The 26,949-nt window shown below is 38.6% G+C and overlaps 1 protein-coding gene across 3 annotated transcripts in view; it reads right to left on the bottom strand.

The window, feature by feature from the left end:
• TCP11L1 (t-complex 11 like 1) overlaps positions 1 to 22,419 on the bottom strand; it is a 55,707-nt gene extending 33,288 nt beyond the window's left edge. Inside the window, exons 1-4 of one of the 3 annotated variants that reach the window (XM_036891799.2) lie at positions 22,144 to 22,419; positions 19,884 to 19,984; positions 18,779 to 18,959; positions 2,542 to 2,674 (exon numbers count right to left, since the gene is read on the bottom strand). In XM_036891799.2, coding sequence (XP_036747694.2) covers positions 2,542 to 2,674; positions 18,779 to 18,935 — 290 coding nt within the window. In that variant the 5' untranslated portion in view covers positions 18,936 to 18,959; positions 19,884 to 19,984; positions 22,144 to 22,419. The remainder of the gene's footprint in view (positions 1 to 2,541; positions 2,675 to 18,778; positions 18,960 to 19,883; positions 19,985 to 22,143) is intronic. The other 2 variants (XM_036891800.2, XM_057507536.1) reach the window with 2 other exon arrangements.
• Between the last annotated feature and the right edge of the window lie 4,530 nt (positions 22,420 to 26,949).

Genomic DNA, 26,949 nt, shown 5'->3' with positions numbered 1-26,949 from the left:
TTGCTGGGTCGTATGGTATTTTCTATTTTTATTTTTTTGTGGGACCTCCATACTGCTTTCCACACTGGCTGCACCAATTTATACCACCAACAGTGTTAGAAGGGTTCCCCTTTCTCCACATCCTCTCCAACACTTGTTATTTCTTGTCTTTTGGATAGCAGCCATTCTCACTGTGGTTTTGATTTGCATTTCTCTGATGATTAGTGATGTGAACATCTTTTCATGTGCCTGTTAGCCATCTGTATTTCTTCTTTGGAGATATGTCTGCTCAGGTCTCCCACCCATTTCTTAATTGGGTTATTTGTTTTCCAGGTGTTGAAGCATATGAGTTCTTTATGTATTTTAGATGTTAACCCCTTATCAGATAAATAATTTATGAATACATTCTCCCGTACCGTAGGTTGCCTTCTTGTTCTGTTGATGGTGTCCTTTGCTCTACAGAAGTTTTTTAGTTTGATGTAGTCCCACTTGCTCATTTTTTATTTTGTTTCCCTTGCCCAAGGAAATGCGTCCAGAAAAAAATGCTCATGCTATGTTCAAGAGATTTTTGCCTCTGTTTTCTTCTAAGAGTTTTATGGTTTCATGTTTTACATTTTAAGTTTACTTTTGTGTATGGAGTTAGATAGTAATCCAGTTTCATTCTCTTGCATGTAGCTGTCCAGTTTTCCCAAGAACAGTTATTGAAGAAGCTGTCTTTTCCCCATTGTATATTCATGGCTCCTTTATCATGTACTAATTGAGCATATATGCATGGGTTTATATCTGGGCTCTCTATTCTGTTCCACTGATCTATGGGTCTTTAATTTTTTTTTATTAAGTTATCACTGACATACAATCTTATGAAGGTTTCACATGAGCAACATTGTGATTACAGCATTCACCCTATAGGTCTGTTCTTGTGCCAGTACCATACTATTTTGATTCCTATAGCTTTGTAGCACAGCTTGAAGTCAGGATGTGTAATCCCCCCAGCTTTGTTCTTCTTTCTCAGGATTCCTTTGGCTATTCAGGATCTTTTTTTGCCCCATATGAATTTTAGAACTGTGTTCCAGTTCATTGAAAAATGCTGTTGGTATTTTGATAGGGATTGCATTGAATCTGTAAATTGCTTTGGACAGGATAGCCATTTTGACAATATTAATTCTTCCTGTCAAATGACCATGGGATAGATTTCCATTTATTTGTGTCTTCTTTAATTTCTCTCATGAGTGTCTTATAGTTTTCAGAGTATAGGTCTTTCACCTCCTTAGTTAGGTTTATTCCTAGGTATTTTATTATTTCTGATGTAATTATAAATGGAGTTATTTTCCTGATTTCTCTTTCTGCTAGCTCATCATTAGTATATAAGAATGCAACAGATTTCTGTGTATGAATTCACTGCATCTGCAAATTGTGACAGTTTAACTTCTTCTTTACCAAACTGGATGACTTTATCTCTTTGTGTTGTCTGACTGCCATGGCTAGGACATGGTATTTGGTATTACGTTGAATAAAAGTGGGGAGAGTGGGCATCCTTGTCTTGTTCCAGATCTTAGAGGAAAAGCTTTTGTCTGTTCACCATTATGATGTTAACTGTGGATTTGTTGTATATGGCCTCTATTATGTTGAGGTACATTCCCTCTGTACCCATTTGTTGAGAGTTTTTATCATGAATGGATTTTGAATTTTGTCAAATGCTTTTCCAGTCTCTATTGAGATGATCATGTGGTTTTCATCCTTCTTTCTGTTAATGTGGTGTATGACACTGATTGATTTATGAATATTGTACCATCCTTGCATCCCTGTAATAAATCCCAGTTGGTCATGATGGATGATCCTTTTGATGTAATTTTGAATTCAGTTTGCTATACTTTGTTCAGGATTTTTGCATCTATGTTCCTCAGGGATATTGGTCTATAATTTTCTTTTTTTTTTGTAGTGTCTTTGTCTGGTTTTGGTATTAGTTGATACTGGTCTCAGTGAATTACTTTGGAAGTATTCCTCCTACTTTTTGGAGTACTTTAAGAAGGATGTGTATTAGCTCCTCTTTAAATGTTTGGTAGAATTCAGCCGTGAAGCCATCTGGTGCTGTACTTTTATTTGAGAGGCTTTTTAAAATTACCAACAATTAATGGAGTTTTAGATTCAATAGATATGCTCCAGGTGCTACATATATAGAGACTAATGTACAGTACTTGCCTTTATAGACTTTACAATATGGTGAAGAACATAAGTAAACAAATAAGTACAGTGCAATGTGGTTGTCATAAGAAATGAAACAATTCAATGAAAACACAAGATGTGGCAGCTAAGTCCTGTGGAGTAGTAGAAGCTGACATAACAGATTTCTGGGAGACATTTCCAGACCTTTTATTTACATTTTGAAGGATCAGTGGTCCTGAGATCTACTTTTAAAATTTCATAATTCTTAGTATAGGAATATTTTTTAGCAACAATATACAAAAGAATATTTGAATATGTTGGCATCAAGTAAAGAAAACATTTCCAGAAATGGAAAATACCAGTGTTCTATTAAACAAGATAACTCAGTAACTATCTTACCTGTCTTGCGGTAACTCAACTGGTTTAATCCGGAAGTCTCCATTTACTACAATTTCATGGGCTAGAGCCATATTAGTGACTCCTTTTGCTGTCTCTAGAAGTTCTTCTACTGTCACAAATCGAGGAGGACTAGCTGTAACAAAAAATCCAGTATAAGAGATTTGCTTCTCTAGCTTATAAATTCTATTAAAGTAAGGAGTAGGTAGTGGCCCTGGTATCAGCTAATAATTTCAGTTATGCCTCTATTTATGAAAATACTCTAGTAATAACAAACAAAAATAGAATTTCACCCATTTCATATTCATTTTTTTTAACCTAGAATCCTAAATGCAGAAATCATTTACAATCATCAAAACATCTGGTTTCTTACAACTGATCAATGGAAAATGAGTACAGGCATAACTTATTTTATTGAACTCTGCTTTACTGCACTTTGTAAATATTGTATTTTTAACAAAATAAAGGTTTGTGGCAATCCTATGCCAAAAAGCCTATCATGGTGCCAAAAGCACCATTTTTTCCAACCGCATTTGCTAACTTTATGTCTCTGTCGCATTCTGGAAATTCTTGCAGTATTTCAAACCTTATTATGTTTGTTATGGTGATATGTGATCAGTGATCCTTGATGTTAGTAATTATTGTGGGGTGCCAGGAACTGTTCCCATCTTAGACAACAAACAACTGATCAATGTGTGTGTTCTGACTGCCCCACTGACCAGCCATTCCCCCACTGCTCCCTCTCCTTGGGCCTCCCTGAGACACACAATATTGAAATTAGGCCAGTTAATAACCCTACAATGGCCTTCAAATGTTCAAGTTAAAGGAAGAGTCACATGTCTGTCATTTTAAATCAAAAGCTAGAAATTATTAAGCTTAGTGAGTAAGGCATGTCAAAAGCCAAGATAGGCTGAAATCTAGGCCTCTTGTGCCAAACAGAAATTAAAAGTGCTACTCCAGTGAACGTATGAATGATTAAAAAAAAAAAAGTTTTAGTAGTCTGGATAAATTACACCAACCAAGCATCCTCTTAGGCCAAAGCTAACTCTCTTCAATTCTATGAAGCCTGAGAGAGGTAAGAAAGCTGCAAAAGAAAAGTTGGAAGGTAGCAGAGGTTGGTTCATGAGGTTTAAGGAAAGAAGCCATCTCCATAACACAAAAGGGTAAGGTGAAGCAGCAAGTGCTGTTGTAGAAGCTGCAGCAAGTTATCTAGAAGATCTCGCTAAAATTATTAATGAAGGTGGCTACACTACACAACAGATTTTCAATGTAGATGAAACAGCCTTATTTTGGAAGATGTCACCTAGGACTTTTTGCAGCTAGCGAGAAGGCAATGCCTGGCTTTAAAGCTTCAAAGGACAGGCTGACTCTCTTCTTAGGGGCTAATGCAGCTGGTGTCCTTAAGTTGAAGCCAATGCTCATTCAACTTTCTGAAAATCCTAAGGCCATTAAAACTTATGTTAAATCTACTCTGCCTGTCCTCAATAAAAGCGGAACAAGGAAGCCAGATTAACAGCAAATCTGTTTCTGGCATGGTTTACTGAATATTTTAGGTCCGCTGTTGAGCTTTACTGCTCAGAAAAAGATTCCTTTCAAAATATTATTGCTCATTAACAATGCACCCAGTCACCTAAGAGCTCTGTTGGGAGATGTCCAAAGAGATTAATGTTGTTTACACACCTGCCAGAACAACATACATCCTGCAGCCCATGGATCAAGGAGTAATTTCAACTTTCAGGTCTTATTATTTAAGAAAGACATTTTGTAAGGCTATAGCTGCCATAGATAGTGTTTCCACTGATGGATCTGGGTAAAGGAAATTAGAAACCTTTTGGAAAGGATTCACCACTCTAAATGCTATTCAGAACATTCATGATTCATGGGAAAAGGTCAAACTATCAACATTAAGAGTTTGGAAGAAGTTGACTCCAACCCTCATGGATGACTTTGAGGGGTTCAAGACTTTAGGGGAGGACATAACTGTGGTGGAAATAGCAAGAGAACTAGAATTACAAGTGGAGTGTGAAGATGTGATGGAATTGCTCCAATCTCATGAAAAAATTTGAACAGATAAGGAGTTACTTCTGAGGGATGAGCAAAGAAAGTGAGTTCTTGAGATGGAATCTACTCCAGGTGAAGATGCTGTGAAGATTATTGAAATGACAAAGGATTTAGAATATTACATACACTTAGTTGATATAGTAGTGGCAGGGTTTGAGAGGAATGACTCCACTTTTGAAAGAAGTCCTACTGTAAGTAGAATGCTATCAAACGGCATTGCATGCTAGAGAAATCCTTTGTGAAAGGAAGAGTTAATCAATGCGGCAAACTTCATCACTGTCTTAACAAATTGCCACAGCCACCCCAGCCTTCAGCAGCCTCCACCCCAATCGGTCAGCAGCCCTCAACATGAGGCAAGCCCCTTCATCAGCAAAAAGATCACAACTCGCAGAAAGTTCAGATGATGGTTTTTTAGTAATAAATTCTTTCTTAATTAAGGTATACACTGTTTTTTTTTTAGATGGAATGCTATTGCACACTTAATAGACTACAGTATAGTGTAAACATAATTTCTATACACATGGAAACCAAAAAATTCATTTGACTTGCTTTAATGTGATATTTTCTTTATTACAGTGGTCTGGATCTGAACCCATAATATCTCCAAAGTATGCCTGTACAGTAAACGGAGACTTAGGAGAACTTTTTAAAGTTACAAGACTACCAATTTCCCAGGAAGCCAAGGGCTTATTTTCTAATCCCTTTGCCTCCTGCCTATCCTAAATGCGAAAAAAAAATAGGAGACACAAGATTTAAGATTTCCTCTTTTGCTCCCATTAGCAGTATACATTTTGCTCCACCACTAACCCTGTGTCATGAATGAATTTCTCCAAATTAAAATTGCGTGGAGTACTTCAGGGCCAGCTGCCATTTAAACACCATTAAAACACTAACTCTGTACAGGATACTAAGAATATGAGTATTCTGAAGCTGATGAATGAAAAAAACTCAGAGGGTATGTGACACAAGAATTTTGCAGAACTGTATCAAAACCTTGAGTTATTTCTAAGTTCTCCCTTTCCATTGTCCTGATATCAAGACCTGTAAATTTTACTGCTAAATTAACTGCTGCAATACCCTCATAATCAATTGCTGTACTATTTTCTTTTGATAAAGCTTGAAATTTACCTTCCAGGGTTTGAGCCAAGGAACAAAGGGTAATTCTTATTTTCAAAAAGTCAGTGGTTAAATTTATGCCTTTTTTGTGTGTATCAATTATACCTCAATAAAGCTGCTTTTAAAAACAGTCTATGATATAAAAGTCAAAGGAGGAAAAAGATACTTCATGCAAACAATAGGGAGAAAAAAGCAGGTATTGCAGTACTTGTAACAGACAAAATAGACTTCAAAACAAAGAAAGTAACGAGAGATAAAGAAGGATATTACATAATGATACATAATGAGTCCAACAAGAGGATATAACCATTATAAATATATATGCACCCAATACAGAAGCACCAACACATGCGAAACAAATACTAAAAGAATTAAAGTAGGAAATAGAATGCAATGCATTCATTCTAGGAGACTGCAACACACCAATCATTATAAAGGACAGATCCACCAGACAGAAAATAAGTAAGGACACAGAGGCACTGAACAACACACTAGAACAGATGGACTTAACAGACATCTACAGAACTCTACACCCAAAAGTAGCAAGACACACATTCTTCTCAAGTGCACATGGAACATTTTCCAGAATAGACCACATACTAGGCCACAAAAGGAGCTTCAGTAAATTAAAAAAGATTGAAATTCTACCAACCAACTTCTCACACCACAAAAGCATAAAACTAGAAATAAATTGTATAAAGAAAACAAAAAGGCTCACAAACACATGGAGGCTTAACAACATGCTCCTAAATAATCAATGGATCAATGAACAAATTAAAACACAGATCAAGGAATATAGGGAGACAAATGACAATGACAATATAAAGCCCCAACTTCTGTGGGACACAGCGAAGGCAGTTCTAAGAGGAAAGTATAAAACAATCCAGGCCTATTTAAAGAAGGAAGAACAATCCCAAATGAATAGCCTAACATCACAATTATTGGAACTGGAAAAAGAACAAATGAGGCCCAAAGTCAGCAGAAGGAGGGACATAATCAAGATCAGAGAAGAAATAAATAAAATTGAGAATAAAACAATAGAAAAAAATCAATGAAACCAAGAGCTGGTTCTTTGAAAAAAATAAACAGAATAGATAAGCCACTAGCCAGACTTATTAAGAGAAAAAGAGAATCTACACACATCAACAGAATCAGAAATGAGAAAGGAAAAATCACAGCAGACCCAACAGAAATACAAAAAATTATTAGAGAATACTATGAAAATCTATATGCTAACAAGTTGCAAAACCTAGAAGAAATGGACTTCCTAGAAAAATACAACCTCCCAAGATGGACCAAGAATGAAACAGAAAATCTAAACAGACCAATTACCAGCAAAGAAATTGAATCGGTAATAAAAAAACCCAAGAACAAAACCCCTGGACCAGATGGATTCATCGCTGAATTTTATGAGACATACAGAGAAGCCATAATACCCATTCTTCTTAAAGTTTTCCAAAAAATAGAAGAGGAGGGAATACTTCCAAACTCATTCTATTAAGCCAGCATCACTCCAATACCAAAACCAGGCAAAGACCCCACCAAAAAAGAAAATTACAGACGATGATTGAACATAGATGCAAAAATACTCAAAAAATATTAGCAAACCGAAATAAAAAATACATCAAGAGGATCATACACCGTGATCAAGTGGGATTCATCTCAGGGATGCAAGGATGGTACAACATTCAAAAATCCATCAACATAATCCACCACATCAACAAAAAGAAGGTCAGAAACCACATGATCATTTCCATAGATGCTGAAAAAGCATTCGACAAAACTCAACATCCATTCATGATAAAAACTCTCAACAAAATGGGTATACAGGGCAAGTACCTCAACATAATAAAGGTCATATACGACAAACCCACAGCCAACATCATACATAACAGCGAGAACCTGAAAGCTTTTCCTCTAAGATAGGGAACAAGACAGGGATGCCCACTCTCCCCATTGTTATTCAATATAGTACTGGAGTTCCTAGCCATGGCAATCAGCAAAACAAAGAAATACAAGGCATCCAGACTGGTGAAGAGGAAGTCAAACTGTCACTATTTGCAGATGACATGATATTGTATATAAAAAACCGTAAAGACTCCATTCCAAAACTACAACAGCTAATATCTGAATTCAGCAAAGTTGCAGGATACAAAATTAATACACAGAAATCTGTTGCCTTCCTTTACACTAACAATGAACTAACAGAAAGAGAAATCAGGAAAACAATTCCATTCACAATTGCATCAAAAAGAATAAAATACCTAGGAATAAACCTAATCAAGCAGCAAAAGACCTATACCCTGAAAAGTACAAGACACTCTTAAGAGAAATTAAAGGGGACACTAATGAGTGGAAACTCATTCCATTCTCTTGGTTAGGAAGAATTACTATTGTCAAAATGGCCAACCTGCCTAAAGCAATCTACAGATTCAATGCAATGCCTAACAAAATACCACCAACATTCTTCAACAAACTTGAACAAATAGTTTTAAAATTCATATGGAACCACAAAAGACCCCAAATAGCCAAAGCAATCCTGAGAAGGAAGAATAAAGCAGGGGGCACCTCGCTTCCAAACTTCAAGCTCTACTACAAAGCCACAGTAATCAAGACAATTAGGTACTGGCACAAGAACAGAGCCACAGACCAGTGGAACAGAATAGAGACTCCAGATATTAACCCAAACATATACAGTCAATTACTATATGATAAAGGAGCCATGGACATACAATGGGGAAATGACAGTCTCTTCAACAGATGGTGCTGGCAAAACTGGACAGCTACATGTAAGAGAATGAAACTGGATCACTGTCTAACCCCATACACAAAAGTAAATTTGAAATGGATCAAAGACCTGAATGTACGTCATGAAACCATAAAACTCTTAGAAAAAAACATAGGCAAAAATCTCTTGAACATAAACATGAGCAACTTCTTCATGAACATATCTCCCTGGGCAAGGGAAACAAAAGCAAAAATGAACAAGTGGGACTATATCAAGCTGAAAAGCTTCTGTACAGCAAAGGATACCACCAATAGAACAAAAAGGCATCCTACAGCATGGGAGAATATATTCATAAATTAAAGATCCGATCAAGGGTTGACATCCAAAATATATAAAGAGCTCATGCACCTCAACAAACAAAAAGCAAATAATCCAATTAAAAAATGGGTAGAGGAGCTGAATAGACAGTTCTCCAAAGAAGAAATTCAGATAGCCAACAGACCATGAAAAGATGCTCCACATTGCTAGTCATCAGAGAAATGCAAATTAAAACCACAATGAGGTATCACCTCACACCAGTAAGGATCGCCACCATCCAAAAGACAAACAACAAATGTTGGCGAGGTTGTGGAGAAAGGGGAACCCTCCTGCACTGCCAGTGGGAATGTAAATTAGTTCAACCATTATGGAAAGCAGTATGGAGGTTCCTCAAAAAGCTCAAAATAGAAATACCATTTGACCCAGGAATTCCACTTCTAGGAATTTACCCTAAGAATACAGCAGCCTAGTTTGAAAAAGACAGATGCACCCCTATGTTTATTGCAGCACTATTTACAATAACCAAGAAATGAAAGCAACCTAAGTGTCCATCAGTAGATGAATGGATAAAGAAGATGTGATACATATACGCAATGGAATATTATTCAGCCATAAGGAGAAAACAAATCTACCAGTTGCAACATGAATGGAGCTAGAGGGTATTATGCTCTGTGAAATAAGCCAGATGGATAAAGACAAGTACCAAGTGATTTCACTCATATGTGGAGTATAAAAACAAAGAAAAAACTGAAAGAACATAACAGCAGCAGAATCACACAACCCAAGAATGGACTAACAGTTACCAAAGGGAAAGGGACTGGCGAGGATGGGTGGGAAGGGAGGGATAACAGGGGTTGGGGGAAGAAAGGGAGTATTATGATTAGCATGTATAATGTGGAGGGTGGCTACTACAGCACACCCCCCACATTATACATGCTGTGCAGCACAGAGAAGACAAGTGGTGATTCTACAGCATCTTGCTGTGCTGATGGACAGTGACTGTAATGGGGTTTGTGGGGGGGACTTGGTAATGGGGGGAGTCTAGTAAACATAATGCTCTTCTTGTAATTGTAAATTAATGATACCAAAATAAAAATAATAAATAATTAATTAATTAATTAAAAACAAAAAAGTCTATGATATCAGTTCTTTAGCTCATATCCACATCAGGGAGTGGAGAGGCTGTGAAAAGAGACTGCTGGTCACCCACAGGGTTTCCTGATTTTGCAGGTATGGGGTGGTGCCAGAGAATCTGCATTTCTCACAAATCTCCAGCTGATACTGATGGTCCCAGAACAGTACTTTGAAAAGCACTGACCTTCAAGATGACTACATTAATTAACAGGATGGTGATAAGATCTGAGCTTAAGATGAGACAATGATGTCACTTGTTTGCACAGGATTTAATGTGTATAAAGATCTTCCTAGGTTAGTGGACTTATTTTTTTCTTCCTCTTTTACTATTTTCTCTTGCTCACCAAAAAAAGGAACCAAATCTAAGAGCTGGTCATATCCTGTCTGGTAAAAATCTTTATTTGGTCACATAAAGGCAAGTAAGAAAACTCAACAAAATTCTCAGCATTTCCAGAGAATATTAAATAAATAAATAAATAAATAATTTGCTTTATGGACATTGGTAAACTATAATAATAAAGCAAAGCCCAGATGGAAATTCTCATCATGATGTCTATTTCTGCCAAACTGATCTATTGATAAAATGCAATCCTAGTCAAAATCCCAGGATGCTTTTTTGTTGGAATTGTCAAATTAATTTGAAAATTTATATGGAAAAGCACTAGAAAAGCCAAAACTCTTTTGAAAAAGAATAAAGTTGAAGGACTTAGTCTAACTGATTTCAAGACTTACTATCAAGCTATAGTAATCAAGACATTGTGTTTTTGGCATGAGATATATTGGTCAATTGAACAGAACAAAGGATCTAGAAATAGACTGATACAAATGTGGTCAATAAGATTAACCTTTTTATCAAATGGCACTGAAACAATCAGATATCTATATGTAAAAGAATGACTTTCAATCCTTACCTCACATGATAAATAAAAACTAACTCAAAATGGAGCACAGACCAAATATAAGAGCGAAAACTACAGAATTTCTAAGAGAAAACATAGTTGAAATCTTATCTTGGGTTAGGCAAAATTTCTGTATGGGATACAAAAAGCCCAAAATGTAAGAAAAAACTGATAAATTGATCTTTGTCAAAATTTAAAACTTTTGTCCTGTGAAAACTATTAAGAAAACGAAAAGGCACGCCATAGATAGGAGAAAATATCTGCAAAACACATATCTGATTATAGGACTTGAATTCAGAATACATAAAGAACTCTTACAACTCAATAATAGAAGACAACTAATAAAAAATGGGCAGAAGACGTGAACAGACTCCGGTAGGAATACAAATGGCCAGTAAGTACATGAAAAGATGCTTAACATCACTAATTATCAGTGTGGAAAATAGAAAATATATATATTGATCTCTGATCCCAGTTCCTGGCACAAAGCTCCTAAAGCCCTTATAATTTCCTAAGTGATAAGAATACAAGCAACATTTCTTGTTCTAATATTTGGTCTTTGATCCCATCCCTGAAACAGGACTCCTAAAGCCCCTGTAAATTCCTAAGTGATAAGAGCACTAGGAGCATCTCTGTTCTACTGAGGCAACTCCGAGCGGGCTCCTGGCTGACTCCCAGATGAGGGCTGGGCACCAGAAAGGCCAAGCCACAGGTAGAAGCTTGGGACCCTCTTCAGTCTCATTCCCCTCCTACAGAGAGGGGAGAGGGGCTGAAAGTAAGTTAATAATTGATTAATAATCGTCTACATGAGGAATCCTCCATAAAGTCCCAATCACAGGAGGTTCAGATTGCTTCCAAGTTGGCACCATATCCACACCAGGATAATACACCAACGCCACAGGGACAGAAGCGCCTGTGCTTGGGACCCTCCCAGACCTTGTCCTATGTACCTCTTCATCTGGCTGTTCATCTTTATCCTTTAACATATCCTTTAATAAATTAGTAAATGTGTTTCCCTAAACAAATTAATCAAACCCAAAAAGGGGGTTTTGGGGATCTCTGATCCATAGCTGGTTGGTCAGAGAAGCACAGGGCTTGTGACTGGCATCTGAAGTGCAATGGGGCAGTCTTGTAGGACTGAGCCTTAACCTCTGAGAGCTGATGTTATCTCCAGGTAAACAGTGTCAGAATTTAGTTGGATTGTAGGATATCTAGCTTGCATCACAGAGGCAATTCTCTGTTGTCTCTGCTGGGAAGAAAAGAACACATATTTCATGCCCAGAATTGAAATGTTCTCTGTGATTAGTAAGGGAGACACATGAGAGAAAAACACCGGAGGAAGGACTGGATTTTCCCCACCATGTGTAAAACTGTAGGTTTTTTCTTTTATAATCAGAGAAATGCAAATTAAAACCATCCTGAGATACCACTACACACCTACTAGAATGGCCAAAATTAAAGGGACTGATCATACCAAGTACTGGCATAGTTGCAGAACATCTCGAATGCCCATACATAGTGGTAAGAATATAAAATGGTAGTCACTTTGGAAAACGGTCTTTTGGTTTCTTAGAAAATAAAACGTGCACTTACCACAAGATCCAGCAATCCCACTCCTAGTTCTTTACCCAAGAAAAATGAAAATACATGGCCATGTGAATACTTGTATTAAAATGTTTATAGCAGCTTTATTCAAATGTCCAAATGTTTATAAACTGCATAATGGATAAACAAATTGTAGTATTACTATGTAACAGATTATTACTCAGCAATAAAAAAAAACCCAAACTACTGATATGTACAAATACTGATGAATCTTAAGAGCATTATCCCATTTGAGTCAAATATAGAAGACTATGTATATATACACAGTATGATTTCATTTATATGAAATTATAAAAAGGGTAAAATTATAGTGACAGAAAGCAGATCAGTGGTTGCCGAGGGCTGGGGATAGGGGAAAATGATTCACTATCAAGGACACAAGAGAATTTGGGGAGGGGATGGAAATGTTTTCTAGCAGCTCATGATTGTGAAGGTAGTGACACAACTTTAAATGTATTTGTCAAAATTACAAATTACACACCTAAAATTGGTGTATTATAAACCATACTTCAATAGCTGATTAAAAATTATAAGGTACTTAGGGATTATATATATGTGTGTGTGTATATATATATATATATATACACACACACATACACATATATACTTATATATGTATATAAACACATATACATATATACTATATATACACATATATATACACACACATATGTACACACACTAATTATAATATTTCTTTAAGCTAGTATTTTCTGTTGCCACTTATCAGAAAATGGGACCTCCACTGTGGCATATTAATATCAGGCATCAGGAATTATTAGCTCTACTGAGTTCTTATCTCTTAAAAATTCAGAAATTGTCACAAGGGCTTCTGAGTTTTGTTTTAACCTTGGTTTTACAAAAATATTCAAATGTATGATCATCTTAAATTTACAAAACTAAGGTATCACAATCCCAGATTTTATACTATACTACAAGGATATATTAATCCAAACAGTGTGTACTGGTACACAAATAGACACATAAACCAATGGAATAGAAGAGAGCCTAGAAATAAAGCCACACTTACATGGTCATTTAATTTACAACAAAGAAAACAAGAACATACAATGTGGAAAAAGTTTCTCCAATAAATGGTGCTGTGAAAACTCAAAAGAATAAAAGTGGACAATTTCCTTATATTTTGTACACAAAAATAAACTTAAAATGGATTAAATACCTAAATGTAGGATCTGACACCATAAAACTCCTAACTAAAAGAAACATAGGCAGTAATCTATTAGACATTGGCCTTAGCAATATTCTTCTGGATCTGTCTACTCAGGCAAATGAAACAGAAGTGAAAATAAACAAGTGGGACTTCAGACTAAAAAGCTTTTACACAGCAAAGACAACAATCAACAAAACAAAAAGGCAACTATTGAATGAGAAGATATTTGCAAATAATATATTCAATATGGGATTAATATCTGAGATATATAAAGAACTTATACAACTTAATACAAAAAAAAAGTCCAATTAAAAAATGGGCAGAAGCAGGTGGAGAGAAACAAGTACCAAATGAGTTCACTCATTTGTGGAGTATAACAACCTAGGAAAACTGAAGGAACTCAGCAGACTCACAGATTCCAAGAAGGGACAAGTGGTTACCAAAGGGAAGGGTTGGGGAGGGTTGGTGGGGAGGGAGAAGGGAATTGAGGGGCACTGTAATTAGCAATCACAATTTAGGTAGGTCACAGGGAAAGCAATATAGCATGGAGAAGACTTGTAATGACTCTATAGCATCTTACTATCCTGATGGACAGTGATTGCAATGGGGTGAAGGGGTACTTGATAATATGGTTAAATGGTGAAACCACGATATTGCTCATGTGAAACCTTCATAAGATTTTATATCAATGATACCTCAATTAAAAAAAAAAAAAGGGCATTAGACCTGAATAGACATTTTTCCAAACAGGACATACAGATGGCCAACAGACACATGAAGAGATGTTCAACATCATTAATCATTAGAGAAATACATATCAAAACCACAATGAAATCACCCCACACCAATCAGAATGGCTACTATTCAAAAGACAAGAAATAACATGTGTTGGTGAGGATGTGGAGAAAATGGAACCCTCCTACACTGCTGGTGAGAACATCAATTGGTGCAGCCACTGTGGAAAGCAATATGGAGGTTCCTCAAAAAAATAAGAACAGAACTTCCATACAACCCAGTAACTTCACTTCTGGGTATTTAACCAAAGAAAATAAAAACACTAATTTGAAAAGATACATGCACTCCTATGTTTATTTCAGCATTATTTACAATAAACAAGATATGCAAGCAACCTAAGTGTCCATCAACAGATGAATGGATAAAGAAGATGTGGTATACATAAACAATGGAATATTACTCAGCCATAAAAAAGAATGAACTCTGGCCATTCACAACGTGGATGGACTTAGAGGGTATTACACTATGTGAAATAAGTTAGGCAGAGAAAAACAAATACTATATGATTTTACTTATATGTGGAATCTAAAAAGCAAAACAAACAAACTAGCCAAAAAAACAGAAATAGACTCATGAATATAGAGAATAACGAGTGGTTGCTAGAGGGGAGGTGGATGAGGGGATGGATGAAATAGGTGAAGGGGATAAAGAAGTATAAACTGCCAATTATAAAATAAATAAATCCTGGGGATGAAAAGTATGGCATAGGGAATATAGTCAATAACATTTTAATATCTCTGTATGGTGACAGATGGCAACTACAATTATTGCAGTGAGCATTTCATAATGTATGTAGTTGCTGCGCCACTATGTTCTATACCTGAAACTAATGTTGTATGTTAACATACTTAAATACAAAAAACAGATTATGAAAGTAAAAGAAACACACTAACTTCTCACAGTAAATTTACAATTTTTCAACAATTTTAAGACTCTGGGTGATGATAATAGACATTGTATATGCTGCCTCGTCATACGGGCAGAGCAAATCAGGAAGAAATTCAGCTCCCTCTAAACTTTGTTATTGTGACCTTGAACAAGTCACTGTAGGTAAAATTGTAATATTTCCAGAACATCTCGCCTAGCTTTAGTGCATCTACATATCAACAGGCATTCCTAGGGAGTGGAGAGAAGTAGTTCATCTCCAGATCAGTGGGTAATTACCTGGGCAACTGAGGGCTTTTCTGAACCTGAGAAGTTATAGGGAGGTCTTCCTTGCTTCTGCCCAAGCAGGTGAAACAGCCCAGACCGCAGTTTGTAAGCAATAAACCGGTTTAAAATTTTATTTCTCCCTTTGACTGATTTCGGTTTTAGAGGTATTTTGCCCTGGGATTTCCTCTCCCTGGAGTTACAGTCACTGAAACACAGTATGCACTCAATAAGTACTGACTGATTAAATACAGAGACACCATAATTCAAAGATTAGTCATGAGCTTTGGAAATGTAAGAAATCAGAGTCATCCATTTATCTAAGGATGACTGGGATCTACTCATTAAACTCACAAGGACCTGAAATAAAACAACATGCTAAATGGGAAATATTAACTAGAATAACAATTGATTTTTTCATCTGAATACAGCATCTTTTACTGTTCAACAAGGTGATTAAATACAGAAGGTGCTTTGTGAGATTATATGAAGTAGAGGATTTCAGAGGAAACATTAACAGTTGACCAATCCTTACTCTAAATGATCTCTAAGTTTAAAGAACACACCATCTTTTAGAATCAAATCACCACCTCCCATTCTCAAAAGCCAGCCATCTTTCCTTTTTTCAATATTATATACTAGTTACTAAAGGTTCCATGCCATAGTCCTACATTGGGGGTGTGTGTGAGGGTTTTTCCGACAAATCACCAAGCAACTGGGGGTCCTACAATTCAACTCAATTCTGACACCATTTGCTTGGAGATAGAGTCATATCACAGGTTAAGGGCTCAGTTCCATCAGACTGCTTCCTTCTCCCCTACTTCAGACCTAGTTGCAAATCCAGGTTGTCCCTCTGCTTCTGATCAATCAGCTATACATGGCAGATTCCAACAACCCCCTCCTGGGTTCAATTAATTTGCTAGAATGGCTCACAGATTACTAATTACTGGTTTATTATAAAAGGATATAATTCAGGAACAGCTGAATGGAAGAGATGCATAGGGAGGTGTCTGGAAGGAGCATGGAGCTTCTATGCCACTCTCCTAGCACCTCCATGTGTTCACCAACCCAGCAGCTCTCTGAACCCCATCCTTTTGGGTTTTTATGGAGGTTCTATTACATAGGCTTGACTGATTAAATCATTGGCAGTTGTCAACTCATTCAATCTCAAGCCCCTCTCACTGACCCGGAGGCTGTAGGGTGGGACTCAAAGTTCCAACCCTCTGAACACAAGGTTGGGTCCTCTGGCAACCAGCCCCGACCCTTAGGTTACCTAGGTGCTCTCCTAAAGTCACCTCATTGTCATATCAAAAGACAGCTTCAGCTTTCACACTTAATGAAATTCCAAAGGAGCTCTGAGCCAGAAAAAGGACCAACACCAAATACACATTTCTTATTATAAATCACAACATCACAGTTACCAATAGCAATTCTAACCTTAAAATATTACTCTGTATTATAATTTGTAAGACTAAAGGTTATCTTTTTGCTATTTACATTTTAATTTGTAGAATTTCAGAAGTGACTTTAGAGTTACTTTAAACCCAGCAACTGTATTTATACTGTTTGGGGGAGATGTCTGCAGACAGTTAATTTCATATTCTGTAAATTTTTATTTACACTCTACAGGAGCAGTGATGACTCCTGACCTGGTCACCAGCTTATGGTGTCTTAGCTTTACCAATGGGGCCCATAGCCCTGTATCTATCTACTTATTACTAATAAGGAGAAAAGGCAAGGAATCCAGATGAAATATTTTAGGGCATTGATTCAAATCTTATTTTGGTACAGACCATTATGAGAATTAAATGAAAGCTTCCATAACTTTCTTCCTAGAAAAAAGTACATACACACAATTATTGACATACTTTTTTGGCCATTCCTGGATCCTCTAACACTTGATCAAGTCCCAGGACAAGTATTCTTGCCTTAAGGACATAACTACAAATTTGGATAACATAGTCTAGTGTAGGCTTGACATTAACTTGGAGTCATGCCATCAGACTGACAGTATGCCAAACGCAAGGCCATCAATCAAAGAATGACTGCAGATTTAAACTGAATGTCCTTTTTAAGAGAAACTGTGGGTAATAAAACGATTTAATTATATATGTCCACATTGCAGCAATTAGTACCGATATCTTTAAATGCAAAAGATATATTAGTTAGCAGTATTACCAACTAATGTTTATCGAGCATTTATTATGTGCCAAGCACTGTTCTAAGTGCTTCACATGAATTCATTTAATCTTTACAACTACCCTAAGATGTAAGTGTATTCTCCTCATTTTAAAAATGGGAAAATAGAAGCTTTCTAACCCTACATACTGGAAACAAGACCTAAAACATGCATGATAAACAGTTATTAACAGCAAGTTTCCCTGAACACAATTTGACTTAGTAGTGTATCTATCAAAATCTATGTGATAATAAACCACAGTAAAATGTGTTCCACAAATGTTTGCTATAAGAATACTATGTTAACTAATAAATTACTTGGGAAGGTCTTTGATCATTTTAGAAGAAACACACCTTAAACCCCCAAATGTCTGTATTTCCTTCAAATACGAAGAACTACTGATCATCCACACTTTCAAGAGATAACATCAACATTGACATTCTTAGACTATGACACTCCCTCTTAAAACTTTCATTTTTGGACTCACTTCAAAAAGTTTAAGCATTCTTAATAAAAGACATGAGTTGGGGCAACTGCTGGGAATTTGTGCAGAAACTGCCACCCTTTCATCTATTAGACCTGCTCTCTGCCAGGGATCTGAAATGACTTCACCACACACATTCAGCAGATGAATCCCCTCCACCTCATGGGAACTAAGTCCCCAGGCGGTGAAGTTAGGGTGTGGTGACCTCACTCACATTCAAAAACTTTTTTTTTAACCTGCACAAGCACAGTCTTGGCTGGAACCTGCCTCAGACTTTTCAAACACTCTTAATTAAAGCTACAATTTGCACTCCACCCTTCTATTTCTCAAAGCACTTTAGCGAAATTGGAATGTCACTGAGACTGGAGGAAGACAGTAACATTCTGGACATTATTCTAAAATTTTAACTTCTCAAGCAATTGAAAATCCTGAAGTGACTAGGCTGGTATGTGAGAAACTGTCGCTATTCTTAAATATTAATTATTGGCAATGTTATCGTGGTATTAGAATCTAGCTCAGGGCCACATGTACAAGGAAGCCTATTAAATATCATCTGAAGACAATTATAATATTGCTTCTAACCAAAGTCAAACTTGCTTACAGTGAGGTCTTTGTACTCTTTGGGGGCTAGGAGAGCCCGACTTTCTTTCCTTCTGTAAAGCTTCATCAGAACCTTCCACAGCATCTCCAAGGCCTTGCTCAGAATCATTTGATTTTCCTGCTTTGTTTATATTGGACTTGTCAAGGTTTTCAGACATTCTCAATTAAGTTTATTCACTTTCCTAGGAAAGAAAAAAAAAAATGAACCAAAATGTTCTAGCTTGGTCACTAGGCAGCAGTGTACCTCTGGGCAAATCATTTATTCTCTTTGGGTTTCAGTGTTCTCATTGTAAAATAAATGGGCTTGCTAAGATCTTAACCAGCTATAATATTCTACTTCACTGAGTAAACAGATACCTGTAAGATGACACTTGTAACTTATCAAATTTATGGGCCTGTGCCTCAGATAGAGAGTAACTAGTCTGAATAATTTTGTCCCACTCCTGAGTACCATGTTACAAGAACACAGGCCTTAAACTGTTGGAAGATAACACTATAAACTTCCTGTTTCTATTTTAATCAAACTGATTCAATTCTTCAATTCTTTACTTTCATTCCTGAGAGCCGATAAGAAAACTCTTTGGAAATAATACTTTTACTCAAGCTTTCAAATGAAGACCCTGTGCTGAGGAGTTGGTTTCCTGATCCTATTTTGTAGATAAGATACCTGAGGATGACAGCTAGGTCGAACCTTATGAGGCATTGAAGAAGAGTATGTGGAGCAAATATTTTTATTAATTCCTTGCCAGTCAGCTGAAAAAAATGGTGAGTAAAATAGGAAGTTACAAAAAACCATAATATATGTGGTTTGGTGGGGTTTTAATATTTTTAGTTGCTGATTAGAATAGGATTTACACTTAAAGCATTGGTTTGGGCCAGTTAAAAAAGGCCTGAAAAGGTAGCCTCTTATTCACTGTCAAAGTTTTTGTCAAGTTTTTTTGCTCCCCAGTTTTTTTCATAGAGTTCTCTATTCCTAAAGTATTTCTAATTAAAGGAGAAGACACATGTTTCTGCATTAACAATACTGCAAATAATTAGCATTTGCACTATTAGCACTTAAAGATCACAAAACATATTCAAAGCACTAATTAGACTTCATTACACACCTGAAAGATAATCCAGGGATCAAAAGAAACGTTGACTGCTTCCAGAGGTTTGGGAGACTCACTTCTGCACACTGAACAGAAGACTCACTTGACACAATTATCTGAAATTTCAGGTACCTCCATTAAATAGAATAAAGCTACTGGAACTGACATTTTCAGTCTTGTATTATTAATATGAAGGTTGCTTTAATGTAGTTCTCCTCTACCTTCCAACATCCCACTCCAGACACCCATCTTTTCTCTGTCCTAAATCCTATTAGGCTCTGGAAATGCTCCAAGATCCAAAAGATAATATTACTAGCATATTCTATGAGAAAGCACAAACAAAAACACTTCTAATTTTACCATTTTCACATGTTGAGAATGAGCTCAGAAAGTAAGTCATTCTATGCAGTGAGGAGGAAAGGTAGGATTTCCAGGTCTCTAACACTCAGCTTTAGTAAACTAACCCCATCCTTTTAAAATTAACCTCAAGCCCCACCTCCTCCCAGGTGTCCTGTTAGCACCTTTCTCTGAACTTCTGTAGGGCTGGTTACAGGACATCAGGCATTCATCATTGTCTTAAACACAGATCAAAATATCTTATTTAAATAGGAACAGGAATATGAAAATGCATGGTCTAGGGAGGACACAGACATATTTACAAGGAAACATAATGAAATTTAACCCTAATTGGCATTATGAAATCACAAAGGGAATATAACAGAGGGAGGAACTAATTCAGCCTGCAAGGACGTTGGGATAACCTTCCCAGGAAAAGGTGACATTTGAGCTGGTCTTTTTGGAAAGAGGGTTGACTCAGTTAAAAAATGTTTGGAGGGGCAGAGAAGGTAAAAAGGGGGGCAAGTTTCAGGAGGAGAAAGACAAGTACCAAATGATTTCCCTCATTTGTGGAATATAACAACAGAACAAAACTGAAGGAACAAAATAGCAGCAGACTCACAGACTCCAAGAAGGGACTAGCGGTTACCAAAGGGGAGGGGTGAGGAAGGAGGGGTGGGAAGGGAGGGAGAAGGGGATTGAGAAGTATTATGATTGGAACACATGGTGTAAGGGGGGGAGGGGTCACAGGGAAGACAGTGTACAACAGAGAAGGCAAATAGTGACTCTGGCATCTTACTACACTGATGGACAGTGACTGCAATGGGGTATGGGGGGGGCGACTCGATAATATGGATGAATGTAGTAACCACACTGTTTTTCTTGTGAAAACTTCCTAAGAGTGTATATCAATAATACCTTAATAAAAAAGGAAAGACAAGGGGGGCAAGTTCTCTGAAAAAGCACAAGCAAAGGCACACAAAAGATAAAACAAGTGGCAGGTGATAAAATGGGAAGATGGGTTGAGGCCAGATTATAAAATTGCTAGTTTCTACTTTAAAAAAATTTTCATCTAGATTTTCAACTTCTTAAGGTCCAAGACTAACCATATTTCCTACACATGCTCCATATCTATAAGTATATCCCCCAAACAGGTACCCAGTATTTGTTGATAGCTGTGTCATCTCTGTGATGTCTGTTTGGGGGCGTTGGTCTCAGACACAGACCTTGGTTCCAATTCTGCCTCTTTACTAGCTGTGTAACTTCAGTTTCCTCATGTGTAAAATGCAGCTACCTACCTCATCGGTTGGGGGAGAATTAAATGACAGAGACTGTGTAAAAGCAGCTGGCACACAACCGGCTTTCCACAAATGGTACTTATAATTACAGGGCTATAGGATGCAGCAGAGAACAATTTAATTGCTTACAGTGATCTCATTCACTCAACAGTCACCAACTCGTGCTCTGCCTAAAAAGGGAGCCATGGGTTAGGAGGATCCTCGCAGGTGCCGTGAAGACAGTTTATCTGAGCCACACGCTGGGCCCAAACTGGACACAGGAGACTCCCCAGCAGAAAAGGTCTTTCAGCCAAAGAAAGGCGCTCCATCCACCGCCACCGGCAATGACTTCCTCCGGCGCTCATGACACTCACTCTCAGGGTCCAGATTCCGTCGTAAACAACTGTTTGGGCCGGCGAGGGAGTGGCGGGGCCGGGAGCAGGCTATGAAAGCGGGGTGCAGCTAGAGCACGGCCTCGAGGGATGGGACAAAGGCCGTCCTATGCCTCCACCCGCCCGCGGTCCCTGCCGCTTCCTCGCCTCCATCCGACACGACTGGGACACAGCCTGACGGGGAAAGGCGAAGGAATGCCTGTGATTGCGACCTCGCGCCTCCCGTGCGAGCCCGGCAGGGCTGTTAGCCTCGGCGCCCGCTGCCCTCACCTGCCGTGGAGTCGGCGTTTTCCCTCCTGCAGCTCTGGCCAGGAATGAGGCGCGGGCCGGCGCCGCGGGGGAGGCGGCGAGCGACGCGCTGCGGGCAGGGGCTCCTCAGCCTCTGCCCCTCAGAGGCCGCATCCCTCTCCGCGTTGCGGGCGGACCTCCCCGCCCGGCTCGGGTGGGTAGCGGCCAACGTGGCCGCTCCTCGGCGTCGGGAAAGGGGAGGCAGCTTTTAGCCAGGAGGCGTGCACCCACGCAGGGCGGCGCCATGTTCCCGTACGGAAAGGCCGGACGCGCGGCCCCGTGCCAGCCGAGGGGCGCAGTAGGCGATGGCTAGAGCCGGGAGGCGCTGTTTCTGCCCAGAGATGCCGTAGGCTCTCGGGCCTGCCCATGAGGGCTCAATGGGCGGTGACTGGGAGCCGGGAGGAGCGCGCCCTACGCTGGGCTGGGCTGCGCCATGTTTCCGTACGAAAAGGCGGGCACGTAGGCCGGGGTGGGGAGCGGGCGCGGATGCCAAATCTGGCACGTAAAGGAAAAAGAGAGGCTGCTGATCCGCAACCGCTGCAAAGCCTTTCCCGCCCGGGTCTTCAAATTTAAATACTGTTTTGTAGCTGCACCTGTTTTGTAGGTGTAGCTTATCCCCTCCCTTCATTTTGCTGTTTAAAAAAGTGCCCACCAAGCCTCATTTTAGCACAGACTCAGTTTGGTTTGAGGGGGGTCACCTTTTTTATCTAACTGACTTACACTTTGTCTATATAGAAAGACCAAAATTTTAGCTCTGAAAGAGGGAAGCCGTGGGGGCAAATGGTTTCCATGAGGGTTCAGCTTGGTTTACTCAGTGCATTTTATTTGTGTTCCAAAAAAGAAAAATAGGTTAAGACAAGCCCGTTTTGGAGCATTACCTCCCTTCGTCCCAGGCAGTAGAGGCTGTGACTGCCTTGGCTCTGGACTACTACTTGCTTCTCTAAGAAAACCATGCTTTTCTCAGCCTATAGCAGTAAAATAGTGTCTTGCTTGAGGGCTTCAGCCCCCAGCAAGTTCACTATGGATTCAGTGAAGCCAAGAAATGACAACTGAATGTTCTTGGGGTAAAAGGGTTTATACCCAGCTTTATTCTCATGGCGATAGGTCAAGGGCTAGAATCACTTCCAGATCCAGCAGTCGACAGGTCCATAATCCACATCCATCTCAGCCTTCGCCCAGAGCACTGGGCAGAGCTCTTTACGTAGTGACTCAGCCAATAATAGCTTATTGCCTATAGGTGTGTAAACATTATCCTAGCAGTAGGCCAATTACATCATCAAGTAATTTAGGGTCAGGTGAGGATCCTAGCCATAGGCAGTTCATTTTCCCCACTGATAGCAAACTACAGTAATAGAAATAGTTTTTGTGCCTTATATTCAAAAGTAAAAGGTATGTGTGTGACTCATTTAACTGTTCATTTGCAAAAATGCTTTTAAGACTGAGGATAAATCATGTATCCCTGGGAGGGAGGGGTCCCCCGTTCAGGGCGAGTTGCCTATGAATCTGTTCAGACTGATGGATGACAACAGGTGAGAGTTTGGGGAAGGGTTTTATTTCTCACAGCTCAGTCTTCCTGTCCTGTGGTGTTCTCTGCCTCCCACTTGCTCAGCTCCACTCGTCAACACCTAAGTCCTTCCTCTCCTGCCCCCTGGCAAGCCAGCTCCATCTGTCCCTCCAGCCACAGCATGCACTCCCCAGCCTGCCCCTTCTAGGAGGAACTCCATAGGTGGGTTCCTGGTAACTGGTGGGCACCAGACCAATTATGCACCAGGAACAGAGGGAAGGAGAGAATGGCCACCACTCTCCACTCCTTACCCCAGATGGACTGGAGGCTCTGCTGTGGTAAACAGTCATTGGTATGCAAATAGGCCAAGGCCAGGAGGGAAATTCTGGGTGAAACCTTCCAGTTAACCCACAATGCCTTAAACGAAATGAAGGCAATAAGCAAGTCCCCTACCTGTAGCCCTTAAAAATTGTTAAATAACTAGATCAAAACAAGATGGAATGAAACTGGATTATTGTCTAACTCCATACACAAAAGTATGGATCAAAGTATGGATGCTCAAAATGGATCAAAGACCTGAATGTAAGTCATGAAACCATAAAGCTCTTAGAAGAAAACATAGGCAAAAATCTTTTGAATATAAATATAAGCAACTTTTTCCTGAACACATTTCCTCGGGCAAGGAAAACAAAATAAAAAATGAACAAGTGGGACTACATCAAACTAAAAACCTCTGTACAGCAAAGGACACCATCAGCAGAACAAAAAGGCATCCTACAGTATGGAAGAATATTATCTGTCAATGATTTATCTGATAAGGGGTTAACATCCAAAATACATAAAGAATTCATATGCTTCAACATCAAAAAAACAAATAACCTTATTTAAACAATGGGTGGAGGACCTGAACAGACATTTCTCCAAATTAGAAATACAGATAGCCAATAGGCACATGAAAAGATGCTCCACATTGTTAATCATCAGGGAAATGCAAATTAAAACCACAATGAAATGTCACCTCACACCAGTTAGGATGGCCAACATCCAAAAGACAAGGAACAACAAATGCTGGTGAGGATGCAGAGAAAGAGGAACCCTCCTACACTGTTGGTGGGAATGTAAATTGGTACAACCATTGTGGAAAGCAGTATGGAGGTTCCTCAAAAAACTAAAAACAGAAATACCATTTAACCCAGTAATTCCACTCCTAGGAATTTACCCAAAGAAAACAAGATCCCTGATTTGAAAAGACATGCACCCCTATGTTTATCACTGCACTATTTACAATAGCTGAGATATGGAAGCTATTCCATATCAGTAGATGAATGGATAAAGGTGTGGTACATATACACAATGGAGTATTATTCAGCCATAAAAAGAAGTCTTCCCATTTGCAATAACATGGACGGATCTAGAGGGTATTATGCTCAGTGAAATAAGCCAGGCAGAGAAAGACAAATACCAAATGGCTTCACTCATTTGTTGAGTGTAAAAACAAAACAAAACAAAACTGAAGAAACAAAATAGCAGTGGACTCACAGATTCCAAGAAGGGACTAGTGGTTACCAAAAGGGAGGGTTTGGGGCGGAGGGGAGGGAGAAGGGGATTAAGGGGCACAATAATTCACAATCACAATATAGGTAGGTCACAGGGACAGTAGTACAGCATGGAGAATACAATTAATGACTCTATAACATCTTACTACGTTGCTAGATGGTGACTGCAATGGAGGGGGTTAGGACTTGATAATACAGGTGAATGTTGAACCACTATATTGTATATTTGAAACCATCAGATTGTATGTCAATGACACTTTAATTTTAAAAAAGGATGTAATTAGTGCTTTCAAAAACTACTAAATAGATCACATGTGGGCAGTTATTCCTAAAGTAGTGAAGACTGAGTATAATACAAACCACCCTCAAAGCATTCACTAACTAGCACATTATTTTCCCTTACATACACACACATACCAAGACCTCAGATGAGGATTCACTTTAGGAAAAAAAAAGATTCTCAACTAACTGGAACTAAGATTCACCAGGAAAACATTCAGTTCACACTTTTGAGTCCAAACTAATCTTTTGAGTCCAAACTAATGTACCACAGAATCTCTAGATTAGTGGTTTTCTAATCTCTAGATTAATATGCCATATAACTACACCTTAGAATCTCCTGGCAGTGGTGGAGGGAGGTCAGCATTCAAAAACTATCATCTAAAACTCTGGGGGTGATGCCAGGTAAAAGCTAGGTTTCCCAAGTGATTCTATGTACCAGGCTGCAACTACCTCCCTAGCAAGATCTATTGGCCACCTTCATGACCCTAGTGAGAGCCCCTATCTTCCCTGAAGGATTAATATAAACAATTTCCACTTGTGGGGAAGACACTGTTACAATACCAAAACCACTGATTTGACTTGGAATGGCTTACTTGTAATCTTGATATACAATATATTTTCAATTGTTTCCTGTAAATACTGAAAACATATTGACACCTTTCAGTAAGATTTTTGGCTGCAAGGAGTGGAAACTCTAATGACCTCAAAATAAGGGGAATTCACTGCAAGAAAAAATTCACTGCTGGCAGAGCTAGAGGTCAGTACTGCCCTATCTCCCCAAGACACACAGGCACTCTCAATTCTTCTCTGCTTCTTACTACAGTCTACTTCACTCCTCTCTCTGGACTAGACTTTTTTTTTTAGTTGTTGCCCCCTCATAATTTATATTTTTCTATATAGAATTTGACTAGCCAAGCTTATTTTTGCACAAAGTTAGTCTCATTCGCCTATAGATAGGCTATCCTTGGACCAGTTCTTAGCCCTACTCACCTAGGGTGGTGGTGAAGCTCATGGTCACATAAGCATTGGGTGTATAAGTGGGGATGGGGCCCCAAAGAGACGATCATAGATTAGTGAATGAGGTCACACACAAAGGACAGGGCTGCTGATACAGGAAGATTGTCCAAGACATTCAGGGTAGCACCCGACCTGCAATTTAAAACTTTGCCAATGCTTGCAGTAAACATGACCAATTTTTCTCAAAACTTGATTCTGTTCTTCTTATGAAGTTTGAGGTACACTGTGGTTTTACTAGAGTTTCCATGAAATTATTCTAAGCTGCTGCTTCTAAGTCCATGAATATAACTAGGCAGTTAGTTCAGTCTTCTCCCCTGAGAGATGTTTTGGTTGCCAAATAATCATGCTATTTGATTATGTGCAAAATAAAGGTTTCAAATCAGAAAGTACACAGTTGCTCTGCCAACAATGGTCTCACCACACTTTCAG

The sequence above is a fragment of the Manis pentadactyla genome, chromosome 9 (assembly GCF_030020395.1).
Source record: "Manis pentadactyla isolate mManPen7 chromosome 9, mManPen7.hap1, whole genome shotgun sequence".
In the NCBI taxonomy this organism is placed as follows: domain Eukaryota; kingdom Metazoa; phylum Chordata; class Mammalia; order Pholidota; family Manidae; genus Manis; species Manis pentadactyla.
Note: the sequence above shows the minus strand (reverse complement) of the source record. Positions and strands in the feature narration are given on the sequence as shown.